Raw genomic sequence first — 16,894 nt, 5'->3', positions numbered from 1 at the left:
GCTCAGACAGATTTACTCAAACTTTTGTAAGGTGTCAAGAGTCCTTTGAAGGGCCATAGACGCCTTTTAATCAGCAAAAGCTAATCACCCATATGGTTGACAAAGGTCTGGTTGACTCATGCTCTTTTGTTATCCCTATGAGAGCTTTTGCTTGTGTGTGTGTGTGTGTGTGTGTGTGTGTGTGTGTGTGTGTGTGTGTGTGTGTGTGTGTGTGTGTGTGTGTGTGTGTGTATGCGTGTGTTATTGTGTGTTCAAGATGGGAGAGGGAGTCATTCAATGGAGTTTATTCTCCTGACTTCTTTGTTCTTCTGACTTCACAGGATCTTGATTTAGAAGTATTGCTGAAAAGGGTTAATTACTTGCATTTGAGTGTTTATTACAGTAGAGATGGTCTTGATTATACAGGCAGGCTTTTCCTCTAAGGAAGCGCTACTCTGATATTCTATGTGTAATTAACATTGTGGGTGTCCAAAATAAAACAGTAATCAAATGACACTTGTCTGGCTTTGTGAGTTTCCTTCACAGCATTATACTTAAATCCCCCCCCTGCTATTTACACAGATGATGAGACAGTGTCTCTGCTTTACGACAAAAATAATGATCTTTGCTTTTAATGTAAATGAGGTATGTGCAATCACAAGGATAGATATGATTTTGAGAAAAAAAAACAGCAAAAGAAAGTTAAAAGAAAGATACAATGTTTATGGATTCAAAGCTTGGCTTTGATTAAGCCAAAATGTCAGGGTTAGGATTTTGAGCAGACTGTCTTATTACAATACTTATATTTCATGTTTGTTTTTGAATAACAATAAGAGTCATTCGGCTCTGGGAATTCAATTATTAGATGCGTTTTCCAGTTTCATATTGCATATGCATTTACTTTTGGCGAAAGCAAATAAGTAAATATATCAAATAAAAGTATTGTATCTCCAAGCTATGCAATGTTATACATAGACTACATGTCAGAGAAAAAAAAAGTGTGATTTTTACTTTTACATACAGCTAAGGTCAGGAACGGGTTACAGTTCTTAGTTACAAGTTGGATGACTAAAATCACACTATGATGCATTCACATTAAACATACGAGCAATAAGGTTAAAACCAAGCTCCAATTCAACTAACATTATATGCTGCTTTCACATTAAGACATGAAGAAAAACATCCCAATGTTCAACCATTAATAATACGTTAATTTGATAAACATTTTGCTGATATTCATTGTACTTTTACCTAAATTCAAATGTAAAATTCTTCCTTTACTGCTTTTGCTATTCATACCTTACATTTTGTTAAACTAGCAGCAAAGCATGATCATTTCTGATGTTATGAGCCCTACTTGATCAGCAATTATAATTTATTTGACATTTGGCTTTTTCTTACTGCTTTTTTCTTTCCGCCCCGTCTTTCGCTTCATTTCCTCTTACTGTCTGACTAACACACCAATCCTTTAGGCTTTTAACAGGTACTTCAGATTCCTCTTCTGACACGTGGTCCTATTTAATACAGTCGTGTAAGTGATTGAATCAGTTAATTAATTATGTGCAGATTATTTTAAGTAACACTATTAGCAGCACGATTAAAGTTCCACAATCAGTTTATCTAATAAACCATTTGCTCCAACAAAAGTACAACAGTTTGCTGCAGAGCCAAACGTGCCCCTGTTGGTGGACCACTGGAAGGCCATTGGTCGATGGGGCAGCATATTTGCATATACCGGGGCTTATAGTCCCACAGCGAAGTCAGAGTTATCGCAGTCGTGTTTCGATTTAGCACAGCACAACTGGTGGATTTTCTGCACAATTCATGACTTTTTTGGCAGCACTCTGTAAACCCTCAACATGGGTTTTTGCAAGATTTCAGGAGTAATGGTGTGCATTGTGCTTTCTTTATTTGTATACTCTGTTCAATGTACAACTACAAGGTATTTCACCTATGAAGAGGATGCACCCGGGACGGAGATAGGAAATCTTTCCCAAGATTTAAAGATTGATCCAGCTGAAGACTCTGACACATCGTTCCGCTTCATGCAAGAAAACAACTCTTCTGTAATTGAAATGAGGGAGATCGACGGACTTCTGAGTGTGGCAGAAATAATTGACAGAGAGCAGCTCTGCCCGAGGTCTCCGCGCTGCTTCATCACCTTCGACGTTGTGGCCTTCTCCAAAGAAAAGTTTCAACTCATCCACGTGGAAATCGAAGTGAAAGACATCAACGACTACTCTCCTCATTTTACGCGCAACGAGACACAGCTGGAGATAGTGGAGAATGTACCTCTGGACTCAAGGTTCCCACTGCAGGTTGCCCTCGACCAGGACGTGGGTGAAAACTACATCCAGAGCTACAACATTTCCCCTTCTAATCACTTCGCCATTGAAGTGCGCGATGGGGATGATGGAGTGAAGTTTGCTCAGCTGGTGCTGGTGAGGGAGCTCGACCGGGAGGTGGAGGACTCCTACACCATCGAAGTGACTGCAACAGACGGAGGGGTGCCTTCAAAGTCCGGGTCTATGATTGTAAACATCAGGGTGCTGGACTTTAACGACAACAGCCCCACGTTTGAGCACAGCTCGCTGAAAGTTGAGTTGTATGAAGACTCCCCTGTGGGTCACCGAGTTCTCAAAGTGCACGCTTTTGACCCAGACAACGGTGTTAACGGTGAGGTGACGTACGCGTTTGCTGACGTGCTATCACCTGAAGCTGGACGCCTTTTCCACATCGACCCTTATTCCGGGGACGTGACTTTGAAGGCGCTGGTTGATTTTGAGAAAAAGAAGTCTTACGAGCTGAATATCAAAGCCTCAGATTCAGGCGCAAACTCTGTCCCGTCCAGCTGCAAAGTTGTGATTGACATCGTGGACGTGAATGACAATGCACCTGAAATCAGCATCAAACCCATGACTTCCAGCAGTGATGGAATCGCCTACATCACAGAGGCTGCAGCTGCAGAGAGCTTTGTGGCTCTGATCAGCACCTCGGACAGAGACTCTGGCTCCAACGGGTATGTGCACATTAGCCTGCTCGGGCACGAGCATTTCACCCTACAGCAGGCATATGGGGACTCTTTCATGATAATTACCAGCACAACTTTAGACAGAGAGAAGATCCCAGAGTATAACCTGACTGTGATTGCAGAGGATCTAGGAAGCCCACCTTTCAAAACTGTCAGACAATACACCATCCGTGTAACAGATGAGAATGACAATCCCCCTCTCTTCAGTAAGTCAGTTTTTGAAGTTTCTGTCTTAGAAAATAACATACCAGGTTCATATGTTACCACTGTTGTCGCTCGAGATCCTGATGTGGGAAAGAATGCCAAAGTCTCATACAAACTCATAGATTCAGAGGTGCCAGGAGGAGCTCCAGTGTCAACTTACGTTTCTGTGGATTCCCTCTCAGGGTCTTTGTACACTTTGAGGTCTTTTGATTTTGAGACTCTACAGCAGATAGAGCTGGTCATCCAAGCTGAAGACAGAGGTTCCCCCTCTCGTTCAAGCACATCAACAATCAGAATAAAAGTTGTGGATCTGAATGACAATTATCCTTACTTCACCTTCCCCGTCCTCATGAACGACTCTGCTGATATCCCTCTGCCTTTTAATGCACCTGCTGGCTACCTTGCCCTTCGCGTCTCAGCTGAAGATGAGGATGAGGGAATGAATGGCGAGCTCCACTACCAAATTGTACAAGGTGACCCACATATTTTTATAATGAACAAAGACACTGGAGAAATTGCTTTGAAACAATGGCTGACGTCTGAAATTGGAGACGTACTGGAAATGAAAATCGCAGTGAGTGACAATGGCAGGTCCCCATTCTCTAGCAGTGCCACCATTAGGTTTATTGTCTCAGACACACAGCCCTCTGAAGACCAAGTTGTCATTGTGTTGCGGTCAAGTGATGAAGAAGGCACCGGCTTTGACGGCTCGCTTATTGTCATCATTATGCTTAGCGGTGGGTGTGCATTTTTGCTGATTGCAATAGTGGTTGTTGTTGTGACATGCAAACTCAGCGATGGGAGGAGAAACCAAGGCTCCAAGAGCGAAGTGTGTCACAGCATGTTTGACAGCAGGCCAATGCCCATGCTCGGCTCAATAGAACCCAACATATACACCGGACCAAGAAGCTTCTTCCATGAGAAAACCTCTTCAACTCTGGATGATTCCTGCCTGTATGAGGAGAGAAGTGGGGCCTCTGAAACAAAGGTGAGTCAACTAAGAGAGTATTTCATTTTCATATGCATATGATGTTCCCAAGAGCTGCCTTGATCTCTGTGCCAGAAATGGAAGCTAAGCTCTCTGCTGTCATTTTGTTTGTTGTCTTAGATGTTCCTGCCCTCCAAGCATTTCCAACCAACATCTGTGTGGCAAGGTGACAAATACTGCTTGCAAGTGAGGTAAGACAACTACATGTAATTTATTTTCTCAGATATGATATGCTTTATTCACAGTGAAATCTCACTGAACACAGAGGGTACTTAACATGCAACATGCATGCATTATGTTGCTTTTGGCATTCAAGGGGAGTAAGGTTAGATGGGTGGGATGAATACATGCCTTGTATGTGAAAAAAGACATCAATAATCAAGCTAATGTGGCGCAGTGGTGGCTCATACTGTATCTGTTGATTGTATTTGCAGTGGCATTGGCAACAGCGACCAGCTGAGCGTGAAGGACAGCGGAAAAGGGGACAGTGACTTTAACGACAGTGACTCTGATATCAGCGGTGACGGAGGAAAAAAGAACTTCAGTACCTTCCAACCAAGGCTAAAAAGTGAGTTTTCCACTCTTCATTTTTAAAATTAAACACTATTAAATTAAACATAAATATTACCCAGACGCACATACATATAATAGCTTCATCAAAAATGTCTCATCTTTATTTTCTTTATCTATTTCCCTTTTATTTTAGGTTCATCCAGCACTGCTCACAGCTTGTCTGGGGATTGCCAAAGCACATACTCAGCGTTACCACCACAGAGCTTTAGTGGCTCTGGAGATAATGCATACACAATAGGCTTTGCCCCAGTAACAGCTTTCAACAATCTTCACGGCTATCCCAATTTTTGGAAGGACTCTGGTTATGGCACAAATCGCCCAAACTCCAGAAGCAGTATGCAGACCTTCTCTAAGACCGGGACCCTCCCTTCTTACTTCCCTCAGCAGCAACATGCGGCAAGCCTTCGAGGAACTGATATCCAAAACCAGAGTCCAAACTTTGTAACTGTGGCTACGGCTGTTGAGGTTGCAACCATCTTTTAAAAAATGTGTCAGAAAAACTAAATAACATGACTCTGGAAAATGTCAATATTTTTAAATCTCTTATAGCAGTTGCTACAGGTGTACATATGTTTTAAAGTCTTATAGCAGTTGCTACAGGTGTACATATGTTTTAAAGTCGTATAGCAGTTGCTACAGGTGTACATATTTTTATACTTGAGGAATTATTGTAAATTGTATTATTTTTCATTATTTAAGTATAATGTATTCTATGATGCACACTGGTGTCCCTTTTTCCAATTAAAGTGTGATTTAAATCATCATTTTGGATTGTTTTATTCCACACATGTTCTCAAATTGATTTACTAATACAGCGACAATAGAAGATACATCAATTTATCTAAGACATATTTCATTTTGAAGAATAAATATCACTCCCTTGCTAGTTGAAACTCCGTTCTGAATTTGTAAACATGTAAAAACCCCCTCTAGTTTGAATCTACATGATCAAGACTCAAGTCAGTGATGATCAGATGTGAAATCTCAAGCTGCTGCATTACCTGGGAGACTGGCTTTGAAGAGTCTTAGGTTGCTCTGTTGACTTTCTTGCATGCAAATGAGAGAGTAGAGCTGGTACTGAAGGGGAAAAGAAAGTCTAAACCATTATTGCTAAAAAATCATGCTGGGTGCTGTCACGCCTGCATCAATTCTTCTAAATAATTTACATCATTTTAAACAACAGTGTACATATTAGACTTCTTGACAAATCTCTGACTTTCATTTATTGCTATGAGGCACACATTTTAGCTCTATATTGACTTTGTTGTTAAATGGGACCAACAATACACAGGATGATGTACAGTTTCTTCTTATTACATTTTCTCTTAATACTTTGACATTGATAGGGCTCTCTCTTCTAGTTTTACTGTCCTATTTGCAGAACAGGTCACTTTTATTCAAAACAAACCATGAGTATGTAGGGCAAGTGCAAACTGTCTCTGGTCCCGAATGATTTATTGATGAAACATTGATGTGTGCAAAAACCATAACCAACACTGACAAACATCACCCTGAATCCTGGTTAGTGGTTACATGTAGCTGTTGCATACAAATTATACAATATTTGCATTAGTTTCATACGTACGTCTCCCAAAATAGAGCAGCAACATAATTTTTGTAAATCCAGGACACACAGATGCAAGAAACCAGAAAGTCTAACTAAATTATGCAAGATAAAATCAATTAAATACATCTCTCAATCAAGGGACCATGTCCATGGGGATGTGCATGTGTTTTCACCAACAGCTTCAAGTGTACAGGCCCACTTTAATATTGCTATTCATCAACAGTTTAGACTCTTGAGTTACGGTGCTGAAAGCATTACAGAAAATATGCATTTACATGCTATTAAATACCTGCTGATTTATATCTTCTCATGGACTATTTCGTTATAGTATTTTGTCCTCATTAGTTTTTAAGGTCACTTTAAATGAGCTTTTGATGTATGAAAGCAACTGAGACAAGAGTAAAGGGTTGTTACAAATTACATAATAGCTATCTAAGGGCCAGTCCTGAAAAGAAAATAAATAGTTTCCAAAACCGCTGCCAAGGAAGTGCTATCGGTGGAAACTGACGAGACACAGAGCCTTTCTGTTTTCTGTTCATCTGCAGGAAAATTGGCTAAGAGCAGTGCTCATTTGCATAAGCATAAATACCTGCCTTTTTATATCCTTGATAAAAACTGGAATAGAGAGGATCGGATACCCTTTTTTTATAACTGTAAAGCACTAAACAGAGTTCTCACACATTGACACGATTTGTCTCATGAATATAGGACATTGTTCAAAAACTTTTTTTCCTATTTATGTGGCTCTGATCACCTCTTCTAAAAGATGTAAAACCCCTGGTGTACAATGTCACAAAAGTTTTGGAAATTGCAAAGTTATGAACTTTATTTGAAGCATAGAGTCCACTGAGGATTCAAGGCCATGTGGTACAAAAGGCAAGCAATAAGAAAGAAGGTCATATTTGTGCCCCCAGTGATGTGCACTGGTCTGACAGATAGCCAATTGTACAGAGAGGGGAAATGCATTCATCAATCAATACAATATGATTCGCTTCATCATTGCTTTGTGTGCTCCTTGTAGGTCACATAGTTGTGCATTGACCTGACAATTTGTGCCATAAGGTATATTCTTCTGCACAGTTTGGTATAACATTTGTGTGTTTGAAAAGTCCCCGCTGGCAGACACTGTGTTCTTTCATATCCAAATGGACTCCACAATAATGTTCTGCAGCAGCTCTAACAACACAGTTTATAATCTCCCTAGGTAAAAGAAAATGGAAATTTTAAGAGCTGTTTTCCAACTTATCAGGAATCCACTAACAAATGCGTTAGATCTGCCGATGTCACTTCAAGCCTTCGCACCTGCTGTTTGGTTTATTTTTGACAAATGGCTAACTGTAGGACTGTGATTATGTTGTTATAGCCTCTTAGCATCTCAACTTGAAGTCCCCAGTGTTCTGAGTGTGCAAAGATGAAGCCTTTCTGAATCAATGTAATTTGGTGCTTCAGGCCCGTCCCACAATGCAATGTTTTGTACTACCCGCACCTCATCTTCATCTTTGTCTCAACTGCCAAGTGTGGATATTGACTTTTGGATGCTTTGAATTGTGCGGCTGGTGAGTGAAAAAATAACACCATTTGTTTCCCACTTGACAGTTTGTCTCGGAGGAGAAGTTGTTTCGATTTATTTCACCATTAAGATGTTGTCTGGTTCATTTACAATAAAGTCCCATCAATGTCTGATACCTTGAAATAATTAAAACAGTCGGCAGGAAAAAGCAGCAGTTTCTACTAAATTATGGGATGTTATCACCGAGCCATTTGTAGGTTTACATCCAGCATGTCGTAGATAGAACGTATCCATTTCAAAGGCCTGAAAGGATCTATAGAATACTTTGCTCTTATGGTACCCCACAAATGAATGTATTAAAAACACAATGACAGTATATCTATATATAGGCACATCTGTCTGTTGAATATGGTGCTTGAGCCAGCATCTAGTTAGCTTAGCTTTAGATTAACAATGGAAAGATGGGCTTGGCCTGGCTCTGGATTTCTTTTAGGTTGCCAGGTAACCAACTGAAACTCCAGAAAGTCACTACAATTTAGCCTCGTAAAAATGTGAATTGTTGTGTTTACACTATGGTTGTTCTTTGGAGTAAACACACATGAAATGTGTTACTATTGAGCTTTAGAGGTGCTGGTAGTCTAATTGTGTTACCTTTGAAAGGGGACCAGGCTATATCTGTTTCTTCCCTGTTTACAATCTCCATGCTAAATTAAGCTAACTGGCTCCTGGCTCCAACTGCATTGAAGGACAGACATCTGAGAGTGGTATTGATCTTTTCATCTAACCCTCGGAAAGAAATCAAATAAGGGTAATTCCCCAAATGTGGAATTATTCCTTTAACCTAAAATTGACCACCAAGGACATCATTTCCTCTGTTTTCTTGCAAATCATTCGATAAATATTTGGATCTTCCCATATAAGAACGTTGTTTTCTGTCTTTGCCAAAAGATATGCTTGTGCCTGCAGTTATATACAAAACAGTTAAAGTGGGAGTCTGTGAGCAGGGTTTTAATTCTGAACTGTTTTGACTGCTTTGTAGCTTGTGAAGATAATTAGCATGTTAAGATATGCTGGTATACATTATTTTGTAGAGTTAAAGTCCCGAGTTTTAATTTGGGTTAGTCCTATATTCCAAGCAAGGGAGGGTTTAGCAAAATGAAGAAAAACAGTTTGAATGTATTCAAAGACTACTCAAACTACTCAGAACATGCATGGCAAAATCAATTGCTAATTGTATCTCCATTTTATTTCAGCTGTAATGTTTTAAATGGAAATCTGCAGAGCTGAAGTGCTTTGTTGTGATGCCACTAAAATGTGATAATATTACACTATAGTGTGCTGCATAACTTAGTGGTAGGGATAATTGGAACATAGACCATGTCGTCACTCAATTAAAAATCTAGAAGCAATACTAGCTTCAAGCAATTATGTTACTGTATCTTATTTTTTAAATCTAATAATGTGCCTTTGAGCACAAAGGGATGTGAATATTGTGATGAATCATTTTAAAACATAAACAATGAGGAGCTGTATGACTTCTGTCTAGACCCATGTGCGTGCGTGGGTTTGAATTTAGTCATTTCATTTGATTGATTTGATATATTTACTGCTTAAATAAGATGTGTTTCTTTTGTATCTCGAAAGTGAGATACAGATAATGACATAGAGAGAAAGAGAAGTAGAAAACCTTATCACCGATTCATCATAATAAAAATAACCCATCTTAAAGGAAATGTTGTCAGAATGCATAATGTAGAAATCCTCTAGCCATCTCAGCTTCCCCATCAATCATTCAATGTCTAAATGTTCAAAACAGTCCTGAATTCCCCAGGTGATATAAAGGAAAGTTGTATTGTGTGAATACTGTACAAACTGTGAGATAAACATTCACACATGTCCCTCACCATGTATATATAAATATATAATATCAGAAACTCTGTGCTGAAGCAGCGTTAAGCAACTTTACCAAGGTCTGTCTGTGCTCTGTTAGTTTCTTTACCACTAGGGGGAAACGTCATGCTGTATAAACGCAAACATTATAGTGTTCCTAAAACATCCTCTATAGGTCTGTTTTATACATTCAATCTGGAAAGAAAAAGGAAAAATATAATTTAACAAACATGTTAAACATGTTTAACTTTTTTCTACATTGACTGGTTATTGTAACTCAAGGAAATGTCTCTGCCAGAGCAGTGAGATGTTATTCATGAGCGGTTGCTATGCTATTACCAAATGTCAGCTTTTAATGGAGTTCTTTTTTGTGGAACAGGAAGCTTGTGTTCAACAGTAACATCATGTAATGTACCAATAACGTGTCAGTACTTAATATTTATGTTGCTATTTGAGATGTATCTTTTCTGTTCTGAATGACTGGTGCTTTCATTTCACACGTATTGCTGCTTTTACACAATTCCACTAACCAACCAGTGATTTAATTTGATCACTTCAGGGTTGTATCATCTTGTTGGGTTTACATACAGTATGTTGAATTCAAGTCTGGTGAACAAACAAACGATGAGTACCCTTTTTGGGGCTTCAGCAATCAGACTTCTGAGTGCTCTTTTTCAGCTGGGGCACATTCAATGCCTCAAATCCTATATTCTGTCCTTTATTTTTTATTTTAAACAGTACCAAGAACCAAAACCACCCTCCGTATAGAAGCAAATTTATATTCTAGATGTTGCTTTCAATGAAAATCATATTCTTTATTCCATAGACACACTAGAGATAACTAATTTGTATTCCTATTGAGCATATGTACAATTCTTACAACAAAAGCTCAAATCCCAATTGAGCTAGTATTGTGGATGAGCTGTTATTATGCATCTTTATAAATACTAAATATCATTGCGTTCATGAGCGAACAGAGTGTTCTGAATGTAACCTCAGTGACAGAAGATGCAACAAAACATACCAATAAACATAAGTGATCTCCCTTTAAGCCTCTTTGTTATATGGCGTCCATATAAACAGATTCAAAAACAGAATGCTTCATCTCATCAGGCTGACAGCCAGAGGAGTATTAATTCACTTTATTACTGCATAAATGTGAGCATGGAGTGGCTGCTGCTTTCACACCTCAGTAACAGACGGCTTGACCTCTGTCTTAAACAGAAATGGCAGTGCCTGCAGTTCTCTATCTGTGTGTCAGCTCTCACATCGGGCTTTGGTCCCGATCTCATGATGATAAATCTTTGCCAGTTCTTCACCAGTTGATTGTGGTTTACTGCTGAGCCGCGAGAGTGTCTCATTGTGTCAGGTTGGGCCGTCATGGAGACAGCTGCCAAAGGAATCAGCCTTTATGCTATTCTCTGCTATGAGGAAGAGAGAAATTAGGGAGAGAGAGTGAGAGAGGGAGCACAGAATACTATGTTACATCAATCAGTCTAAATGATGTGCTTATGTAATTAGCTAACAATGTTTTGTTTCTCCAGTTCCCTGAAGTTATTAGTGGTTCACAGTTAACCTTGAAGTAATTGGAAAGGCTCCGTTGATGTCTCCCTATCAGTATGGGAGTGACAGTTTATTTTTCTTCTCTGGATGGCTTCCCTCCTCTTTCATGTTGCTACAGTATTTATGAATTAGTTTCCTGTCACTTTACAGTACAGCCTAATACTAATTGGTGGTGAGATATATGGGTTATTCACATCCCACTAGGTGGCATGCTGTCTTCTTTCCTTCCCGACATTAACATGACTGAGAATTGTCGAAACTAATAACATGGTGTTGCTCCGGTTATAGTACTGCACAAATTACACCTTCCTTGGAAATGGCATAATCTTAAACATAAATTCATTCACTAACTCTCCAACCACTGCTACTCTGACTAGTCTCTGACATTTTAATTTGATGCTTCATCTGCAATTAGACATGCACTGCATGGCCAATGAATTATTTGTATTTAGTGAGAATCAAACATTCACTTTGGACTCCGTTTCAATTAAAGGAAAAACTTGCAGGACCTTTTTCTTTATCAAAAAAAGGTTGGACAGTGTTTATCTGAAAAATGAAAAATGGGACACAATCCGATTGTCAATGGAAAGATTGAAATAGTTGTTACAATGAGGATGATGAGCCGGGTATGTGAAAAAAAAGTCTGCTCCTCATTGTTTGAACTTATGATAAGAAAATCCAAAGACAAGAAAAAGAAAAGAAATCTGTTTGTGACCATCTTGGAATGTTTGCGTAACCAATGCTTTGCTCAGATGCGTTCAATTTCTATTCCACACAGAAAAATGTTACGTCTTTTTTAATTTTCTGATAGTCCCTTGCCTCTGTCGGCCACTTTGTTGGATAGATATCTGCCCGAGAAGCTAATTTAAATGACTTTTTGAGGATGGTGATTGATCCATTGCATACTAAATAACTTTCCCAGCCTCAGATAAAGAGCCACTGCAGAAAGAATAAGGAAATGTCATGAGCTCTTCTAAATCACACTGCTATTGTATCTATCTATTATCCATTTCTTTCCATCTAATTATGTAAGCGCTGCTCGTTCCAGTAATCCCCAGCCAGACTACTTACATCTAGTCATTGTCAACATCAAAACATTTCAAATGAATTTATCATACTGTTGTATACTTCTTTAAAGCCCTTAAATTAAAAAGCATTTTTTTCAAGGGCTTCTCACTCATGAAAACAAAACAGTGCTTTGTTTTTTGTTTTCTTTGGGATTGTCAGGAATCGTGGAGTATGAGGCAGCTTTTCTTTTGTTTACCCAGGGAGATCACGCCTGGGTCATATTAGAGATGTTTACTCCTCCTGTCAAAGGATAAGTTGTAAATTTAAGCCCACAGGAAATGAAAGACAAAGTGGCATGCTGAGTACAGACACCAAAGTAATGTCACCTTGAGTGAGCATTGCTCTTGTCTGGACTGGCAGGTGATATCACAGGATAAACTCCATTCTGACCTTGTGTACACTCATCACAACAAAAACACAAGAGAAGAACAGCACCGAAAAAAATAAAAAAGCAAAAAAAAACACACCTGTCACATTTCAAATATTATTGCTTAAGTCAGCTGATATCACCTGGCTCGGCTGCAGATAACTGCACTTCAGTCTGTCTGGATTAATGGATGGCTAGGTTTGATGTTAACACTGTTATTAAAAATGCAAAAAACAACCAAATATACCTTCATTAAAATTCAGTGCCATGGATGTGTGATTGATTCCATCATCAACCAAGTCATTTTCGTGGCCAGAATAGGAACATCAAACACCATGACCTCCATTATTTCCCCTTTGAAATTGCATTCACTTTACTCGCCTCTCTGGCTCTCCAATACCTTGAATCATTTCTCCTGGGAGGTGTTTTTTTCTAACCTGCTGCTTCTCTGCCAGTCCTAAGAGCAGTGTAACCAGCAATTCTCTTACACTGTATGTGGGACACTTGAGCTAAGAGTGAGATGAGGCATCTGGCACAACCTTCCTGAGACAGTGAGCTAGATTCAGCGCTGTGAAATTTAGACAGAGGCTCCCCAAAAATAAACCGGCACACATATTATATTTATCTTGATAATATATGAATATATTGTGGCACAAATCAAACTCACTCTTCAATACACAGCACAGGGTTTTAGAAAACTGATATAAATAGATTTAAACATGTACACATCTTTGATAAGTTCACTCTGAACGTGTGTACTCCCAAAGTCCCATTTCGTGAATGCATAGGCTTTATTCTCTTCTTTATAACATTCTAAAAAAAAGGGGTTCAACATCTGGGGAAATGGGGTTCTTCAACATCTGGGGAAATGCCCTTTGCTTTTTTTTTCCTGTCAGGTTGAATTTGAATATTGATACCTCTTTCATGTTTTTGCTTCAAGTGTGGGGCTGAAGCCAGGAGGAAATTAGAATCGCTAATCACAAAGTGATATTTTAATTTATACGTAACTGTTTGTGGTCAAATTAAAAAAGATACACACTATAGATTAAGGCCTTTACACATAAGGCTGCGTGACGAATAATCAACACCAAAATGCAAATACAGCAAGGCTTGTGACCATCGTAATTCAGATTATTTATACCTGTAAGGATGCAAATTTGCAGCACTATTGTGGAGTATGTTTTCCCATGACGTTCATTTCGCTTAACCACATTGGCTGATGCCTTTTCTTTCAATGTGAAAGGGTAACAAAATCAATATCATTAGGGAGAAAATAACACTTTTTAGCTGTTCTGCATTTTAGCAACATAATGTAAGTATTCTATATGAAAGTATTCACAACCAAAAACAACATTTTAAGTTGTATATTGATGTGCCAATTAACCAGACTAGGTAGCTCTTCCTGTTGCAGTCTTTTTGCCAGATGAATCCCTTCAGATGAGTGAACCTTTTCTTATTGCTCCGGCAATGAAAGTGACTAAACATTCATGTCAAAACATCAATCTATTCCTTTATATGTTGCACAATGAGAGCGAGGAGATGCATAAAATGTGCATTTTGTGCCAGAGCTAAAATAGGGCAATAACTTCTTTGCTTCCTTAAAGTTGAAGTGCATTTCAGTTATTATACAATAGTTTTCAATAATTGTAACTCCGGGTGCATTAAGTAGCATTTTCCGAAGCTTCCAGCCACATCTTTCTTCATCATGTACGTCCAGTTGTTATATCACGTGACCAAAGTATGAAACCCAATCGTATCAAAACCTCTGTCTGTTCATGGATGGTCTCTGGCATCAGATCTTTCTGATAACGTTAGATCCTTTCCCAGGCGTTGCTGAAATGTTGCCCAATGTTCGCAGACAGCTGATGTTGTCTGTTTCTAGTGTTCATACAGTCTGTTGTCCAGGTTCCTTGCCATTTCATCAAAGTAGTGCTCCCCAAGGCTGTCACATGGGGTGTCATACACCACTCCGGTTCTTCACTCCAGGGGGGTTTCTATCTTTAGGGAGGACCAGCACAGATCTTAAGGTGTTGAATGATTTGTGGTAAGTGCTGATACCTTGCGCTGATCCCTTTGCCTTGGTGTTCTGACATTACAATAGGCTTGTCAGACAAAAAAAATACCTTCAATTGAGCTGCCAAACATTGTTGAAAGCCTGACTAAAATGTTCAGCCTCAAAATATAGGATGATATTTTTAAAACACACATTCTCTCAGTAATTGTGAACATGAGTTCAAAGCTTGTTCTGAAATCCGAGGATCCAATTGTGGAGCCTCTGGAGATACACGGTAGGTTGTAGAGTGCTGAAGTCTAACAACTTAGGACATAAGGGCATTACCGAGATGAATAATCAATGTGTCTCTGCAAGCGTGATTCTTCCTAAGGACTGCAATACTGTAGTCTTGCAGTTTAGGCAATTTACAATTACGGGACTAATTTGTGATACAAATTCAGAATCTTTGATAAAACCTACTTGAGTAAATGTTAAATAGTATGGATTGGCTGAAATATTTAAAATATATGTGGGTTTTGTTGATGTGACCATCTTTTATTTAGTCAACTAAGAATCAACAGGCCACATTTGATCGTAATTGACTGTATTTTATTGTGTTAATTAGTTTGAATGAAATATATGTTTATTGACAATTGACCATTTGTGTTGTAACAATAGACCCAAACCAGCAGCCCTGACAAAGTGGAGCTTTGGATTAGTTTTGATGTGAATTGACTGTTAATCCTAAAGTATTTTGTTTTGTTGTCCAAACTGATTGATGAGAACATCAAAAGAGTTTTGGGCAGATGTTTGCATAAACCCTTTAAAAGGCACATCCTCAACAGACAGTCACAGTTTTAGTTCCATCCCACCATATGCAGATTAGGTTCAGAATTCATTAAACCCCTCTTACCGACCACCAACAGAAACTCCCCTGGAGGCAATAAGAATCTAAAATGCTTTCAAGTCGGACTTTCAGATTTGAGAATTTGACAGAAGGTTGACTTAGCTATAGGAACCCCTGAGAGTTTCTCTAAAATTCTAATCCAAAAACATCAACTCCTGGCCCCAGATGCACTGCAGAGCAAGGCTCGACTCCTGAGTTCTGAATTGAAATGTAGGAGAATTGGCACATTGACCCTTGAGGATTTGCATTTACATGCAAATCCACAGCTGTCTGTAACAAACATAATTTATTCAACATGTATCATAAAAACAAGGCTCATGAAATGTATCAGGCTCCCTTTGTTGCAGCCAAACTCAGGTTTTCCTCTCTGTGGAACACCCACATGATGGGTGTCAACCTACAGAAATGCTTGAATAATGGCCACAAGTGGAAGGTCAAGGTCTGGTCAGGAAGTGTAAAGAAAACCAATGACAAAAAAAACCCTTCAAAATCCCCTGTCCTGCACCCAGCTTTGGTCTAAAAATCAAACAAGAGTTTTTTTCTTGACATGTTTGCATTTATTCTGGAGTTCACAGTAGATACAATGGGGAAATTTGCAACAAAGATCTCAATTCAGCTTCAAACTAAATTGCAAGTTATGCTCTGCAAACTATAAGGCTGTAGTTCTATATAAATGTAAAGTTGGACACAGGGTTGACAGTGTGACTCATCACAAGTTTGTGTAGTTTTTGGTCCGTAAAAGCTATAACACTTTGACGATACAGGTGATACTTTCAGGATATATTCATTGCTGGTAGTGCTCTTGTGGGATTTGTTCACGATAAGAAACATATAGAATCACAACACTTATCTTTGATTAAAATAAACACACTCACGTCAAACATGGTAAAAAAAGAAAGACAAGTGAAATAACTATACAACTGTCCACCCCTAAAAGCAGATAAGAGAACTCTGGATTGTCCACAGAATCATAATGTTCCCACTTTGTGATGCTAAGCAATGAATACAACGTCAGTTTTATCTGATGCAGTTTCAAAATGTCCTATTCTTCCGCCAACCTGTCAAAATGTAAGAGAATTGAATTTTGTTTTGGTCAACGCTTGGAAAATGACATACAACAGCAAAACTGCTTTCTAGAAACAATGTCCTGGTACTGTTGGATACAGCGACCGACCTCTGTGACAGACTGATTAGATCAACTACTTTCTACTAAGGAAATAAACCCCATTATGACTGTGGATAGTATGTTCTGTG

At 38.9% G+C, this 16,894-nt stretch overlaps 1 protein-coding gene across 1 annotated transcript; it reads left to right on the top strand.

Annotated features, from left to right (window-relative positions):
- The first annotated feature begins 1,838 nt into the window (after positions 1–1,838).
- On the top strand, positions 1,839–5,291 carry pcdh8 (protocadherin 8). The gene is made up of 4 exons (XM_063888399.1): positions 1,839–4,202; positions 4,323–4,393; positions 4,637–4,770; positions 4,909–5,291. Exons 1-4 carry the CDS (start codon positions 1,839–1,841, stop codon positions 5,256–5,258), a joined length of 2,919 nt encoding a protein of 972 aa, XP_063744469.1. The 3' UTR covers positions 5,259–5,291.
- Positions 5,292–16,894: the final 11,603 nt, after the last annotated feature.

Source organism: Eleginops maclovinus, chromosome 7, assembly GCF_036324505.1.
Source record: "Eleginops maclovinus isolate JMC-PN-2008 ecotype Puerto Natales chromosome 7, JC_Emac_rtc_rv5, whole genome shotgun sequence".
Classification (NCBI taxonomy): domain Eukaryota; kingdom Metazoa; phylum Chordata; class Actinopteri; order Perciformes; family Eleginopidae; genus Eleginops; species Eleginops maclovinus.
This window is presented reverse-complemented; position numbering and strand designations above follow the sequence as displayed.